Source organism: Glandiceps talaboti, chromosome 1 (assembly GCF_964340395.1).
Source record: "Glandiceps talaboti chromosome 1, keGlaTala1.1, whole genome shotgun sequence".
Classification (NCBI taxonomy): domain Eukaryota; kingdom Metazoa; phylum Hemichordata; class Enteropneusta; family Spengelidae; genus Glandiceps; species Glandiceps talaboti.
The window spans coordinates 22925523-22943868 of record NC_135549.1 but is presented as its reverse complement, the minus strand read 5'-3'; the positions used below and the strand labels follow the sequence as shown (position 1 = coordinate 22943868).

Below are 18346 nucleotides of genomic sequence, written 5' to 3'. Positions count from 1 at the left end.
TTGCTAGCCGCTGGTAGACATGCAATGGTTGTGAAATAAAAAATAAAATAAATATTTGACGAAAGACTTTTTAATGACCTTTTTTTTTGTTTATTAGTGAAAAGAAATTCCTCATTAAGTCAGACAGCACCTGTTTTCAGGCTAAATAAAGTTCCAAGTAAATGCACTAACATTATTGCTTTTGTGCATTCCTGGAAAACATTACTTCCTTTTTTCCTTTCACTTTGGTAGTGTTCTGTTAAGATTTTAGTTACATCGAGTAAACATACCCAATTCAGATTTTATACCTAGTACACATACCCAATTCATATTTTACACCTAGTACACACATACCTAATTCAGATTTTATACCTAGTATGCTTACCCAATTCAGATTTTACACCTAGTACACACATACCCAATTCAGATTTTATACCTAGTACACATACCCAATTCAGATTTTACACCTAGTACACACATAACTAATTCAGATTTTATACCTAGTACACATACCCAATTCAGATTTTACACCTAGTACACACATACCCAATTCAGATTTTACACCTAGTACACACATACCCAATTCAGATTTTACACCTAGTACACACATACCCAATTCAGATTTTACACCTAGTACACACATACCCAATTCAGATTTTACACCTAGTACACACATACCCAATTCAGATTTTACACCTAGTACACACATACCCAATTCAGATTTTACACCTAGTACACACATACATGTATACCCAATTCACATTTTATACCTAGTACGTATACCCAATTCACATTTTATACCTAGCACACATACATGTATACCCAATTCACATTTTATACCTAACACACATACATGTATACCCAATTCACATTTTATACCTAGCACACATACATGTATACCCAATTCACATTTTATACCTAACACACATACATGTATACCTAATTCAGATTTTATACTTAGTACACATACATGTATACCCAATTCACATTTTATACCTAGTACGTATACCCAATTCACATTTTATACCTAGTACGTATACCCAATTCACATTTTATACCTAGCACACATACCCAATTCAGATTCATGCCCACTACACCATTTAGATTTTACACCTAGTACATGTACCCCATTCAGATTTACAATATAAAACCCTAGGATTTTGTACTTCATTTAGATTGTATACCCACTATTCCTTCCAGATTGAATACCCAGTATCCCCTTCAGATTTTACACCCAGTATCCCATTCAGATTTTATACCCATTATCCTATTTAGATTGCATACCCAGTATCCTCCTATTCAGGTTGTATATCCAATACCCCATCAATATTTTATACCCATTATTCCCTTCAGATTGCATTCCCAGTATCCTATTCAGATTGTACACCCAATATCCTATTCAGATTGTACACCCAATATCCTATTCAGATTGTATACCCAATATCCTATTCAGATTGTATACCCAGTATCCTATTTAGATTGCATACCCAATATCCTATTCAGATTGTATACCCAATATCCTATTCAGATTGCATACCCAATATCCTATTCAGATTGTACACCCAATATCATATTCAGATTGTATACCCAATATCCTATTCAGATTGTATACCCAATATCCTATTCAGATTGTATACCCAATATCCTATTCAGATTGTATACCCAATATCCTATTCAGATTGTATACCCAGTATCCTATTCAGATTGTATACCCAATATCCTATTTAGATTGCATACCCAGTATCCTATTCAGATTGTATACCCAATATCCTATTCAGATTGTATACCCAATATCCTATTCAGATTGTATACCCAATATCCTATTCAGATTGTATACCCAGTATCCTATTTAGATTGCATACCCAATATCCTATTCAGATTGTAACCCAATATCCTATTCAGATTGCATACCCAATATCCTATTTAGATTGCATACCCAATATCCTATTCAGATTGCATACCCAATATCCTATTCAGATTGCATACCCAATATCCTATTCAGATAGTATACCCAATATCCTATTCAGATTGTATACCCAATATCCTATTCAGATTGCATACCCAATATCCTATTCAGATTGTATACTCAATATCCTATTCAGATTGTACATGTATACCCAATATCCTATTCAGATTGTATACCCAATATCCTATTCAGATTGCATACCCAATATCCTATTTAGATTGCATACCCAATATCCTATTCAGATTGTATACCCAATATCCTATTCAGATTGTATACCCAGTATCCTATTTAGATTGCATACCCAATATCCTATTCAGATTGTAACCCAATATCCTATTCAGATTGCATACCCAATATCCTATTTAGATTGCATACCCAATATCCTATTCAGATTGTAACCCAATATCCTATTCAGATTGCATACCCAATATCCTATTCAGATAGTATACCCAATATCCTATTCAGATTGTATACCCAATATCCTATTCAGATTGCATACCCAATATCCTATTCAGATTGTATACTCAATATCCTATTCAGATTGTACATGTATACCCAATATCCTATTCAGATTGTATACCCAATATCCTATTCAGATTGCATACCCAATATCCTATTTAGATTGCATACCCAATATCCTATTCAGATTGCATACCCAATATCCTATTCAGATTGCATACCCAATATCCTATTCAGATTGCATACCCAATATCCTATTTAGATTGCATACCCAATATCCTATTCAGATTGCATACCCAATATCCTATTCAGATAGTATACCCAATATCCTATTCAGATTGTATACCCAATATCCTATTCAGATTGCATACCCAATATCCTATTCAGATTGTATACTCAATATCCTATTCAGCTTGTACATGTATACCCAATATCCTATTCAGATTGTACACCCAATATCCTATTCAGATTGTATACCCAATATCCCATTCAGATTGCATACCCAATATCCTATTCAGATTGTATACCCAATATCCTATTCAGATAGTATACCCAATATCCTATTCAGATTGTATACCCAATATCCTATTCAGATTGCATACCCAATATCCTATTCAGATTGTATACCCAATATCCTATTCAGATTGCATACCCAATATCCTATTCAGATTGTATACCCAATATCCTATTCAGATTGTATACCCAATATCCTATTCAGATTGCATACCCAATATCCTATTCAGATTGTATACCCAATATCCTATTCAGATTGCATACCCAATATCCTATTCAGATTGCATACCCAATATCCTATTCAGATTGTATACCCAGTATCCTATTCAGATTGCATACCCAGTATCCTATTCAGATTGTATACCCAATATCCTATTCAGATTGTATACCCAATATCCTATTCAGATTGCATACCCAATATCCTATTCAGATTGCATACCCAATATCCTATTCAGATTGTATACCCAATATCCTATTCAGATTGCATACCCAGTATCCTATTCAGATTGCATACCCAATATCCTATTCAGATTGCATACCCAATATCCTATTCAGATTGCATACCCAATATCCTATTCAGATTGCATACCCAATATCCTATTCAGATTGCATACCCAATATCCTATTCAGATTGCATACCCAATATCCTATTCAGATTGTATACCCAATATCCTATTCAGATTGTATACCCAATATCCTATTCAGATTGCATACCCAATATCCTATTCAGATTGCATACCCAATATCCTATTCAGATAGCATACCCAATATCCTATTCAGATTGCATACCCAGTATCCTATTCAGATTGCATACCCAGTATCCTATTCAGATTGTATACCCAATATCCTATTCAGATTGTATACCCAATATCCTATTCAGATTGCATACCCAGTATCCTATTCAGATTGTATACCCAATATCCTATTCAGCTTGTATACCCAATATGCTATTCAGATTGTATACCCAATATCCTATTCAGATTGCATACCCAGTATCCTATTCAGATTGTATACCCAATATCCTATTCAGCTTGTATACCCAATATCCTATTCAGATTGTATACCCAATATCCTATTCAGATTGCATACCCAATATCCTATTCAGATTGCATACCCAATATCCTATTCAGATTGTATACCCAATATCCTATTCAGATTGTATACCCAATATCCTATTCAGATTGTATACCCAATATCCTATTCAGATTGTATACCCAATATCCTATTCAGCTTGTATACCCAATATCCTATTCAGATTGTATACCCAATATCCTATTCAGATTGCATACCCAATATCCTATTCAGCTTGTATACCCAATATCCTATTCAGATTGCATACCCAATATCCTATTCAGATTGTATACCCAATATCCTATTCAGATTGCATACCCAGTATCCTATTTAGATTGTATACCCAATATCCTATTCAGATTGTATACCCAATATCCTATTCAGATTGTATACCCAATATCCTATTCAGATTGCATACCCAATATCCTATTCAGCTTGTATACCCAATATCCTATTCAGATTGTATACCCAATATCCTATTCAGATTGCATACCCAGTATCCTATTCAGATAGTATACCCAATATCCTATTCAGATAGCATACCCAATATCCTATTCAGATTGCATACCCAATATCCTATTCAGATTGTATACCCAATATCCTATTCAGATAGCATACCCAATATCCTATTCAGATTGCATACCCAATATCCTATTCAGATAGCATACCCAATATCCTATTCAGATTGCATACCCAATATCCTATTCAGATTGTATACCCAATATCCTATTCAGATTGTATACCCAATATCCTATTCAGATTGTATACCCAATATCCTATTCAGATTGTATACCCAATATCCTATTCAGATTGTATACCCAATATCCTATTCAGATTGCATACCCAATATCCTATTCAGATTGTATACCCAGTATCCTATTCAGATTGCATACCCAATATCATATTCAGATTGTATCCTATTCAGATTGCATACCCAATATATTATTCAGATTGTATACCCAATATCCTATTCAGATTGTATACCCAATATCCTATTCAGATTGCATACCCAATATATTATTCAGATTGTATACCCAATATCCTATTCAGATTGCATACCCAATATCCTATTCAGATTTTACACCCAATATCCTATTCAGATTTTACAGCCAGTATGATCCATTCACCTTTTATACCCAGTACCCTGTACAAATACATAATCAGTAGCCAATTCAGATTTCATAATCACTACTCTCCAGATGTTGCATTTAGACATCTAGTTCAGATTTCATAACCACGAAAATTTTGTTTATACAACATAGAGATGACAACCCTATCACTGTCTTGTATCTGTGATAGTAACTGTAATTGGCAATGTTATAATTTACAGTAGTTAAAACATACTTTCTTGAACATGGTGACCTCAAAGTGACCTTTGTGTTGTTACAATTCAGACTAAATCATGAAATGTAAAGCCACTTTTACTGATCACTAATTTATGACAAACATCACGTCCTGCTTGACCTGGTGACATTAAGTTATGATTGTAAACTCATAAATTTATAACACATCATGGATAGTGATATTCCAACGTATAACAACATAATATTTACAATAGGTGTGAAACAGTTCGACAGTTCAATTCAGTACAATACACGTACTTCACATTTATCATATTTCCATACACTTCAAACCACACAATTTACAATACTTCATATACACAATTTTTCCACACAGTTCAAATCACACAATTTAAATTTACAATCCTTCACATACACATTTCCATAGTTCAAATCATAACATTTACAATACTTCATATAGATGATATGCATATGACGTCATCCGTCACGGGAACGAGGCTAATTCACGACGGCCGCCATATTGAGTGGCAAAAGCGAGTGGCATGCACTGTAAGCAAATGCGTGTCTTCTGCTTCCACTAGCGCCTAATTTGAAATTTCAGTACCATGGGAAAGAGTTGCTGTGCCTTTGGATGTACAAACCGTCATAAAAAAGGATGTGATTTTTCCTTTTACCGAATTCCAAAGGATTTAGATCGACGGCGACAGTGGCTTTCGGCAATAAATCGGAAGAATCTAGAACCAAAACATGCATGGCTGTGTAGCAAGCATTTCATTACCGGTAAGTAGAAAAATAAAGTTGTCTTTGAAACGCCTCCCCCAAATATTTTTAAGTTTCAAGATGATTGATTATCCAAGTACCACACCTGATATTTTCGAAGTTCAAATTCATGCATTAGTTCTTTTTGCTATTGACAGAAATGCTACGATTATGAAAATGTAGTCCTGCTTGTACGGGTCGACATGATGATATGACCCTCACCACCGCGTTGTCCGAATTCCGAAGGTACAACTCACTCCGTATGCAAGCAGGACTAATGAAAATATGGCGCGTTCGCTCAGTGAACTAGTACAAAATAGCTAGTACGAGTGTAGTCCTACTTCCTTCTGGTGTTGAGGGTCCTGTCAGTAATGAAGACCCGTGCACCGTCTGCAAGCAGGACTAGTACGAGTGTTGACAGCGCGTTGTACACCATTGCCTGTGAACAGAACTTCGCATTGTAACAGTTGTGGGCGATGAAAAATGCCTTTGATGGTGCCGAAAAAAGTCTACTTCTTATCACTGTCAAACTTGATACAAAAACAACACACGGTCCCTCTTATGTTGGTTCAAGCGACTCTTATCAGTTTGTTTATTTCTGTAAAAGTTAGCCGTGATGCAAGTTTTTGCTTCAGACACGATTGTTTCTTTTCGACATGCAAGTATAGGGGATTTGTATAGCTCATTGGTTTTGAGTATCAGTAGTAGTGGTTCTTGAAAGAAAGAAAAATGAAGAAATAGAAATATAAATGGTAATGATATTTTATACAAATTATAGGAACTAGACTAAGAAATGAAGTATCACACATATGGGTGATATTTCCATGACTAGACCTTGAATATACTCGAAAATTATTACTATTGTACATCTGACATTCTATAAATGAAATTCTTTTTAATTATCCTGAGGAAAATGACTACAGCCAATAAACCTTGTTTTGCAGTATCACTTTTTGTATAATTATTCCCATGTATGAATATTGCTGTAACCTAGATATTTTGTCGTTCATTCAAGGTGCCAAGAATGACGACCCCAATCATCCAGACTATGTACCATCAGTGTTTTCGTTCATCACACAACAAAGAAAAAGAAAGGCGGAAACTGATCTTCAGAGGTTTGAACGGAGAAGCAGTAAATTTAAAGCTTGTATGGTGCCTGATGAGGAATCCAATGAAACTGAGCAGGAAACCAAATTTGGAAAACAGGAAGAGATGTTAACCAAGGACCTGACTCAAGAGAATAATGATGCGAGTATAAAACTGAGATCAGAAGTTGCAGAGCTAAAGGAAATGAATAGTCGGCTGATTATTGAAAACAAACAGTTAAGAGATGACAATCAGAATTTGAAAATTGAAAGGGACAGGTTGAAAGAAAGACTAGATAGCATATCTTTTTCTGAAGAAACTTTTAGTTTGAATGAAAAGAAATGTAGTTTTTATACAGGATTACCTAACTTTGTTATAGTTAAAATGGTTTTTAATTTAGTTGCTTCACACATTAAGACATATTCACAAAACAAATTGACACAATTCCAGGAGTTTTTATCTGTTCTTATGAAACTTAGGTTAAATTTACTTGATGAAGATTTATCATATCGATTTGGAGTTGACCAGTCCACAATCAGCAGAATTTTTAACAGGTGGGTCCCAGTAATGTCCTCAAGGTTGTCATCATTTATTATATGGCCTGACAGAGAAGTTTTACGTTCAACCATGCCATTATGTTTTAGAGATCATTTCAAAAATTGTGTTGTTATTTTAGATTGTTTCGAAGTTTTTAGTGAAAGACCAACAGATCTAGTAGCCAGGGCGCAGACATGGTCCAATTATAAACATCATAACACTGCAAAATTTTTAATTGGAATATCACCACAAGGTACAATAATATATATATCCAAAGCATGGGGAGGGAGGGTCTCAGATGTTTACTTGACCGAAAGTTGTGGAATCCTGAAAAAATTGTTACCCGGGGATGAAGTTCTAGCAGATAGAGGATTTACTATTGAAGCTTCTGTTAGTGCTTATAGGGCAGTATTAAAAATTCCTGCATTTACCAAAGGGAAACTGCAACTTGAAAGGAAGGATATTGATTGGTCCAGGGAATTAGCTCATGTGAGAATCCATGTTGAAAGAGTGATTGGCCTTCTAAGAAATAAATATAGAATATTACAAGGAACCCTCCCCATTAAAATGATCATGAATAAAACGTGTGGTGGTAATACTGTAGTGGATGATATAGCCATAGTTTGTTCAGCTTTGTGCAATCTTTGTGAATCTGTTGTTCCCCTAGATACTTAAAAAAAAAAAAATGAATCACAATCTGCTTCCAGGATGTGTGCATTCTGTAAATCACCTCACTAGAGACACCCAGGTTCACTCTAGTATTTATATTAGCTCTCACAAACACTGAAAAAAGTTGTATCCATATAGCCTTTACAACTGTATACATGGCATGCTATACATGAAACGACAAAGTCTGATCCACAATTGATTTAATAGTATTCTAGAACATAGTGCTAAGGCCTTGGTATATGAATGTGTATTGTTCTTGTTAACAAAACAAAAAGAAAGGAACCATGTCAGTGTCTTAGGTCAAACAAAATAATTGTTTAGTTCGGGTTACATATTTGAGCAAAAAAAATGCTAAAATCGCAACAAATTTGAAGTCTAGGAAGTAATGATGGATGTGGAAACCTACATCATCTAATAAACAAACACAACATAAAATTCTTCCAATCTGTAATGACCATATGTGATGAGAAGAAATCAATGACATGGGTACAATATGGAAAACAACAGAAAACATAACTACCTGAACTAGAGACTAGGAAATGAAAAAAAAAATTGCCCTATCCCACCTATTCTCAAATTGAATGTAATCAGAAGTTCAGAACCTCACAATTTTTTTTTTATTACGCCTAACTCAAAGTCAATAGTAAGAGTTTATCTTATCAGTAGTTAGAATTGAGAAGATTGCAAAGAATTATTCTTCTGTGCTTGGTGAGACAATTGCTATTAAAACCTACATTTTGTAACTTGTAATCTGAGGTCAGTGTACTGTAGAGTGCATTTTAACAATGTATGAAGTTTCAAACTGTGATTTTGATTTGGTCCCTTGTATTTATTGTTTGTTTACAAATAATTTCCTGTACATGCAATAACAAACAGCTGTCAAATGAATTGTAAAGACAATGTTGAATAGTGTCAGTAATTTATTGTAAGTTTATATTTTACCTCGAATTACATTCATTATAGATATAAATGTGTAATAGTATTACTGTTGTACTTCTTATAGCTTTACTACACAAATTATACAGAACTGATATTGATTTTTTTATGTCCTAATGAAATATTTACAACAACAGGGAGAGATTTAATGAAATGTACTAATTCATTTTGAACTTTTTCAGAATTAAAAAAACTATATTCTTTGTATTACTTGTTTCTCCATTTCTTCTCTTAATTATTGTCCTGTGCAGGTACACACTACTGTTCAATGAGGCAAGTTCAAATATTAAACTTATGGATTTTAAAAATATAAAGGGGTCACCTGACTAGCCTCCTGTAATTTCAAATAATACACAAGTATATTAGTGCAGTAAATATATTTTATTTACATGAATGCTACTAATTACAGACCTTTCTACTGGTGTTACCCATTGTCTTACCTAGGACCTAGTCATCATCAACAGTGGTGTGTTACTGTGCAGGACAGTCTATTTTTTTCCTGTCCTTTTCTTTGAACAACTTGGACAAAGCCACTTCCCCTTCTTAGCATGCTTAATTTTCAAACAATCCAAGTGATAGTATTTCACTTCACAATCTTTGCTACTGCAAACAATCATGTCCCTCCCAAAACTCTCACCACGGCAATAACAAACAGACGTATCTGAATGTGTATCACATGACAACTGACTTTCTGGCTGGTTCTCTGTGCTCCCCAGTTGTAGATATTTTCTAGAGTACCACTTGGCTAGTATTTCAGGGAGAATGCAATGCCTGAAGAATTTATCAGCTTTCTTTATCATCTGCTCCATGAAGATTTCATCAAAATATACTTGCTGAATTACTTCACCCTCAGGTGACCAAATAACAAAATAGCTGGATGAAATGCCAACTAAAAACATTTGTAACTGAACTTGATAAAAATATTGATGAGTTCGCTTTAAAACATACTTTCCATCAATGTTCTGCATACAAAATGATGCATCTAATTCTGTTTGCATTTGTGGATTCCTATGTTTACATTTGAGGGGACACTTTACTTCAACTGTAAAAATCCCATGACACTCACATCTAATTAAAGCATCAGGGGAACCTGCAAGAAAGGGATACTTGGTGCTTCTGTACAGTCCACACTGTAAAATTTGAACTCCTACATGCCCTTCATTTATCATACGTATTTTCAATCTTTCAATGGCATCTTTTTCATGCACACAACCATAACATGTAGCTTCTGTTGAAAATTTGTGTTTAAGAGGGTGACATATGCTGAGAATTAGACTCTGGGAGGGCATACTTGGATCTGTACAACATACTGATTTAAATCTACTTGCAGTAATCAAGCCTGCACGTTGTCTAAACCAAATATTGGAAGTGGCCTGTTTGCGTGTAGCAATTTCTATGTCCTCAGCCTCAGATTTTGATAAGGTCATGTTTTCATAAACATTGTCACACTTTAGCAACAGTTCATTGTACGCGAGGTCATGGAAGGACGGGTTGTAGAGTTCAGTGAGCGGCTTGACCAGCTTTGTTGATGTGGGTACAAATTGCTTGTATGTGTCAGGATGTACACGTAACACGGCACTTTTTACACCTGTTTGCTCGAGTTTAACCACGAAGTCTTTTAATTCGCCCTGTGTTAACGATGGTGCAGACTTTCTAGTCGGGGCTTTCCCTGTAGATTTGTCACTACCGGTAATCACACGTTCCGTGGCACTGGCGTTGCAAAGCAGTTTGTATTTCTTGTTTGGTCTGGCGAAGTTTATGTTCGAGATTTCTTCAAATGTAACCTTTTTCAGAGTCGGTGGTAGCCATGAACAGACTTTTGAGGTGCATGCTGACATGTCAGTTCTTCTTTTGAATTGTGTCACTGCATCAATGTAGAATAGGATCGCTCCTACATGAGAACAGGCTTCACCAAGCCCAGCCATACAGATACAATGAGCGGTAGTCACTGTACCGTCTGCTGTGAGTGCAACCCATACGCGGTTCGGGGGCGAAGTGAAGATGCTCTGTGAATGCCGTACTTTCCCTACAAACAGAAATCCAGTGTTGGGGTCGTCATAGATTTTGATTTTTTTGCACATTACATCAAAAGTTTGTCCGGTAACAACGAATTGGTATGCATCTAAACTTTTGTACGATTTCAGTTGTGAGTGAGTGTACAAACTCGGCTTGCTAATAAAGTATGCATAAATATCAGCGTAGGTTACCTCCGGCCACAACTTTGGCTCATTGCAGTCGAATTCGGACTTCAAAAATGTGTACGGGTCCGATTTTAGTCCACAAATATGTAACTTTTGAAGGTAGCGTTGTTTTGCATCGGTGGTTAAGTTTTCCACGTACTTTGAGGAACGTAGAGGTTGAACTCCGCCCAGAGGCGCGGCTAACGACGTACTTTGTTTACCCGCCATTGTTCGTTCTTGCCACTCAATATGGCGCCGCCTGGGTTGCTAGGTAACGGATGACGTACGTGCATATCATCTATACACCATATTTTCACACAGTTCAAACACCATATTTCTACACTTCACACCACACAATTTACAATACTACATTTCACATACACATTTCCACACAGTTCAAACCACACAATTTACAATACTTCACATACACCATATTTCCATACACCTCAAATCACACAATTTACAATGTTTCACATTTATCATATTTCCACACAGTTCAAACCACACAATTTACAATACTTCACATACATCATATTTCCACACACTTCAAATCACACAATTTACAATACTTCACATGTACATCATATTTGCACACAGTCATCTGAAATCAATAAATCTTCACCTGAATTCTGTTACTAAATAGTATCACTGTAATATTCTTAATGAATCCTGACCGACATCACACTTGCTACATCATTAATCATAGACTCATTTTAACTTTAAAGTCATGTAGATAACAGTATAAAGTAGTGATAGACAATCATAGATTTGAATATCAATCAATTTAGGTCATCCCGATAACACACTATATATACCGTCTGATGGATGCTTTGAAAAATAATGAACAATGTTTAAAAAGCTACAGTGTCTGACGCAACACTCAACTACACACACACACACATTGTGTCCATTTTTTACTTTGTTTAAATTCCCTCCCCGACACACCACCAGCACGCATAGTGTTCCTAAAAACCAACATAATCTACTAAATGATGAACATTAAAATTGATGACTGCCTTACCTTGTGTCTCAGTAGCGTATTCAACCCAGGCTTGTTTACAGGAAAGCGCTATAAATAGACACGTCGGGGTGTCAGACAAACGAGCCAGACGAGAGCCTTACAAATCCAATCACAGGTACAAAATAAGTATTTGATCAAAAGTGACACTTTGCAGAAAACAGTAGCTTGCCTCTGATGAGAGATGTGTGTGCCATGTTGCTGTCAACACAAACCAGATACATGATTGACCCCCACAGCTTGGGGTCATCTGTAGTAATAATTCAGAGCCGTATGCTAAGTTGAGAGGTTACACCACTTTGTGTTTACTACCATTAACTGGCCAATTTCTAAGAAATTTGATCCGTTTTTTTTCCCTTCAAAAGTACAGATCATATGCTTATAATGTTGTTAATAACATAATGATAGTCATGTATCTACTATTACAGGGTATGATTCATCTACTTTTCCATCAATTATGATAAATGGTTACAGGGGGTTATTCAACACTAAGTCTTTGAACTATAAGTAAAACCATTTTTGTTTGCTATCAATTCCGAACATTCTTTCAACAAATCCTGTACATTTTTCCAGACAGTGCCCCCCAAATACAGTCCTTCCCCATTCCCTACAAATATACTGAATACTCAATATGCATAAATTTATCTTAATATTATTTGACTTTCTATTAATTCATAACATAAGCAAATGTCTATGACAATCAAATTGAGTGATTCAATTGGTATTTGAAATTCATTTTCCGTCTGTATCAGTTGACTGGATAACTACAGAAAATGAGAAGTGAGACAAATATCATTTTACCTCTGGCTACTTTCCTAGACTGTAATATTTACGACATTATTAGTGAAAATTTCTGTAGTATTGGGTTTCTTTTCACTCATTACCATGGATACACAGAAAACAATTATGTTATTTCTAAATGTAACGCTATTCTTACTTGGTTTTACCAATTATCATGACTGCATATCAACTGAACCAGTCATACAAATATAAAATAGAATGAGAACTGATCCATTTGAAAGCCGAGTAGCAATAGATAAATGGAATGATATTTTCCATAATTTTTTGTTATTTTTGATTATTTATATTGTTGCACTCACTGACGCATGTATGATTGATTGAGTACATCAACCTCTATCGACATCCAATACATTTATAAATTGTTGACAAATAAATAATCTGGTCTGTACCTGAATCCAAACTGTTTACACATGGACATCAAGTCAGCATGCACATTACCAATAATGATTAGTAGCACATTACCAACAATGATTAGTAGACAGGTAATTCAGTTAACAAGAATGATTGAACGGTTTACACATGGACATCAAGTCAGTGTACACAGTACCATCAATGATTGGTAAAAAGGTCATTAAGCTATTCAGAATAATTGCACTGTTTTTAGTATATGTTTGAGGTAGAAAAAAAAAATTACAGAAAATATTGTAACATGATGTGATATGATATCTACCAGAACTGTAAGCATTTATCGTACTACTAGGCAATAATATATCAAGACGATTATCTGTTTTTATTTCTTTTTTTACAGCGATTACAATTGCTGGCATGTAGTAATTCAAAGTAGAATTGGGTGCACCTAGTAACCCTTAGTGTTTTCTATACAAGTATAGTAACACACCCAGTATAGTGTTTTCCCCATGATACAAGTATCACATCAGTTGTCCTGGTAGACAGGTGGAATGGCATACACTATCCTATTTAAGTTGAATCCATACTTGATAACAATTTGATACCATACACAGATCAACATCTATATTATATATATATATACTGATCCCTTTCAGCTCTCTACTAGTCAGTGATCTTTTAGTACACTGCAAGAAAGACGACACGCGATTGTAGATATCTCCATGCATACGAATAAAAAAATGTACTTTCCCTCTTCAAAAATATACAGCTTTCAAAATGTACCTAGAATTACGCTACAGAGGAGACATTCAATTGATTGTTATTACGGATACACATAACTAAATCTGACTTCATCCCCTGTAGAGCCGAAAGCAGTCACACGACGGTGCACATGGCAACAGACTGTAATTGTCATGTATAAGTAAGTAGTGTTAACTGTTTGTCAAGAAATCACAGGGTATATAGAACCTACTATTCTACAAGAGCCAAGGGAGATCCACAGAAATAATGTAGTCGGCTAGAAGCCATTACTGTATAATGGCCTGGGGAGAGCACTTTTTAAACTAAGATATTTATTTTATGAGTACATGATTTGAAAAGAGCTAAATGTCTGTAATCGTAACATTTTGATGAAATGTAAAACATGGCAATATGCTACGATCCCATTATTTGATTTTACTTGTACAGTAATATTGGAAATGCTGAACTATAAACCTACATTCTCATTACGTAGACTATAGTGGCAGAGTAAAAAAAAACAAACCAATGTTTTATTACTTACACTATATATAGTAGTCATATAGAGTGATATAAAAACATACATTGGCAATCACTGGATTTTGATTGGTTGAAGTGCCATATTGCACTGCTTGCATGATCAAAGACAATTAACCAATTAGAAATCAAATATGGCTACTACAACATGCAGTACTGTAAGTGTAAGTCTAAAGGGAACACCAGTCAGACTGATTTAAAAATATACAGGTACTTTATTTTATGTTTGAATAGGGACCCAGAAAAGTCACTTTCACTTTCGCCAATTCTGCATTGCACAACTTTTCTAAAATACAGCAGTTGGCAAATCTGGTATCTGACTTAGAAGAGGTCTTCTGTATACTCGGACAAGGAATTCTGGGAAACAACCAACACTAGGAGCTAGGAATTCTGGGAAACAACCAACACTAGGAGCTAGGAATTCTGGGAAACAACCAACACTAGGAGCTCCAGATCACTTCAATAAACACACTCCTTTCAGCATTGCATCAGAAATGTTATTTCAGATTCAGGTTACAAGATGCAGGGGTTGGTGAAAGTGACCCATCGCAACAAGAAGTACAGCTAGCAATAATAGCATAAAACCCAGCCTTGTCTTTAATAGTGAGTCAGGTATACAAAACTGTGTGGGATTTCAAAGATATCGAAATATGTGTATTGTTTACATCCTGGACAGCTGTATCATCAAGTATGCTAATTTGTCAACGTAACCTAGCAACAGTGCTAAAAAATACCAGAAGACATAGGCATTATATCATTAACCTATGGTTTAAAGTTTTAAAGTATTTTCACTTGAGTATAAAAAAACACTCTAAACTCGGCTTGTGCCACTCTATGAAGTTAATAGTACATAATGAAGTCTGTATTTTACAAATCTACACAGCTACCATGCCATGAGATTTACCTGGTAGTATCGAAGTAACTGTAGTATTAACTTAATAGAAATATTTTCTCATGTTTTACCAGATGAGGTCTAAAACTCGTCGATCCTTCACCAAAGTGTATGGCAAGTGTATCACAAACTTTGCAATTCATTTGATGCATGCCCAATTCAGGTATATTGTTTATGACTTGTTGGCAATATTACAGGGCTTGAAATTAGTAGTAGTCTAGGGCATATAGACTACCAAACATTGTATCTAGACTACCAAATTAGTAGTAGTCTAGGGCATATAGACTACCAAACATTGTATCTAGATGACCAAATTTATAATGTGGTACTCTGTTAGACCAATGGAAAATTGTAGGTGAAACTTGGGAGAAATTTGACTACCTAGCCTGAAAGTTAAATTTGAGCACTGTATTAGAAGCCAGAGAATGGTTAACATGCTGACGCAAGTACTCCTATCAAATGCACACTAGAAAGGTGTTTTAATTTCTCTTGTACGACTTTAAGTTTTCATTTGGGATTACTCTATTTCACACATAATCTGTTTTAGCCATCCTCTGGAGTCCAATTTGTTTTCATAATCACTTTCAACCTTTTATTCCATAGAATACAAAGTAAGAGAGGTTATTCACACGTTATTCTTGATAAATGTTAACGTTAAAATGCCACCTCCTGGATGCCCATCAGAGTCTTGAAGTATAGAATCTATGAAATTGTCATCTCTCATGTGAGCTTACCATAGTCTCTAGAAGAATAGAATCTGGTGAAAATTGCCATTTCCCCCCCAGACTACCATAGTTTGGAAGTACAGAATCTAAGAAAAATTCCATCCCCTGAGACCATAGTCTAGAAGTACAGTCTGTGGAAATTGCCATCTCCTGAGACTACCCATAGCCTGGAAGAACAGAATCTGTGGAAATTGCCATCTCCCATGACTACCATGGTTTGAAAGTATAGAATCTGTGAAAAATGCCACCCTTGAGACTACCCATAGTCTGGAAATACAGAATCTGTGAAAATTGCCATCTCCTGAGACTACCCATACATAGTCCACAAGAACAGAATCTGTGAAAAATGTCATCCCCGAGACTACCCATAGTCTGGAAATACAGAATCTGTGAAAATTGCCATCTCCTGAGACTACCCATAGTCCACAAGAACAGAATCTGTGAAAAATGTCATCCCTGAGACTACCCATAGTCTGGAAATACAGAATCTGTGAAAATTGCCATCTCCATGACTGTGACTTGAAGACTGTATTATCACTGATTACAGACTTAATGTTCCAGTTTTCCAGATCTGAATGATAATATATCCAAGTATTGAGAACCTGCACTGACATGTAGTTAGACAACAATAATGACATTTTTAGCCATGTTATGTCACAGCTTGCTGAACACTGCTACCAAAAATAGCAGTTATTCTTTCACCTGTACTATACATCCGGTACATGCCAGTTTAGACATACTCTTTGCTAGTGTCACAGGACACACATGCTATAAAAAAAGTATAATATAGTATGTTAGAAGTAATTCCTCTCCATAAAGAAATTGCACAGAAATTTAATAAACAAATATTACAGGGAGGGATGAATGAGTGAACAACTCAATAAATGAACAAACGAATGAAGTTGAGTTTCATCTTTCCTTTCTTCCAAATCTTGAGGATAAGGTGGGAACTATTTCAGTGATTCAAAATAATTTCTTTACGATTGCGGGTACAAACTGTATAGTCATTGGTGAGCACTCCTATAAAATATACAGTGTGGAGCAAAGATCACCCCCCCCCCCCCCCCCCTTACCCATAACTATATTATATCTTCAGCGTAGATACAAAATAAAATATCCTGGGTTATCAATATTACTATAGGATAACTAAACATTTGTCAATATCTGATCTTTATCATGGATATCTGATAATGATATCATATCCTTTACCTTATTATTCCCATCACACTGATTAAGCATTGCTACAGAAAAGTAACACTGTTTCCATGGAATAAAGGGGGTCTGATACAATATGAAATTTATTTAGCCCCGATTCTTTGGAGATCATGCAATTATTGATAAACTGTACATACACTTGGATCAACACTAGCTTTCAATGTTGAAGTACATGTAACTGAGGTTAAATACACACTCTCTCTTGTCACACTATACCTGTCAATTGAGATTACAAATTCACTCTAATTCTCAAAAAGTACTATCAACCTTATACAACACATGTACATATCGACCTGTCAATGGTAACTACCAACTTCTGCTATCTGAACTATCGACATCTCTGAGAATGTATACATGTTCTGACACTGCTACTACATACAGCATAGTCAAATGTCTGCACTTTATATTAAGTGATTCCATACACACATATGGAGAAGCCAGAGTATAAGAATGTTGTGTTTTCATCTGTGCAAGTGTTCTAAAGCCCTACTAAAACCTCCAAAGCCTTGTTATTACCATTGTACTGTTACAACTAACTCTGCAAGTTCAACTCACCTCAATTTACACCACTTTATAATCCAAAGGTTGATGCTTTGTGGAAAGCAATCTGACCTTA

At 35.3% G+C, this 18346-nt stretch overlaps 2 protein-coding genes across 2 annotated transcripts in view; one reads left to right on the top strand and one right to left on the bottom strand.

The window, feature by feature from the left end:
* Window positions 1-18346, bottom strand: part of LOC144432754 (uncharacterized) — a 73602-nt gene that overhangs the window by 30069 nt on the left and 25187 nt on the right. The gene's annotated exons all lie outside the window — the stretch shown is intronic.
* Window positions 5797-8346, top strand: LOC144442642 (uncharacterized). The gene is made up of 2 exons (XM_078132024.1): window positions 5797-6069; window positions 7064-8346. The coding sequence occupies exons 1-2, from the start codon at window positions 5895-5897 to the stop codon at window positions 8344-8346; spliced, it is 1458 nt and encodes a 485-aa protein (XP_077988150.1). The 5' UTR covers window positions 5797-5894.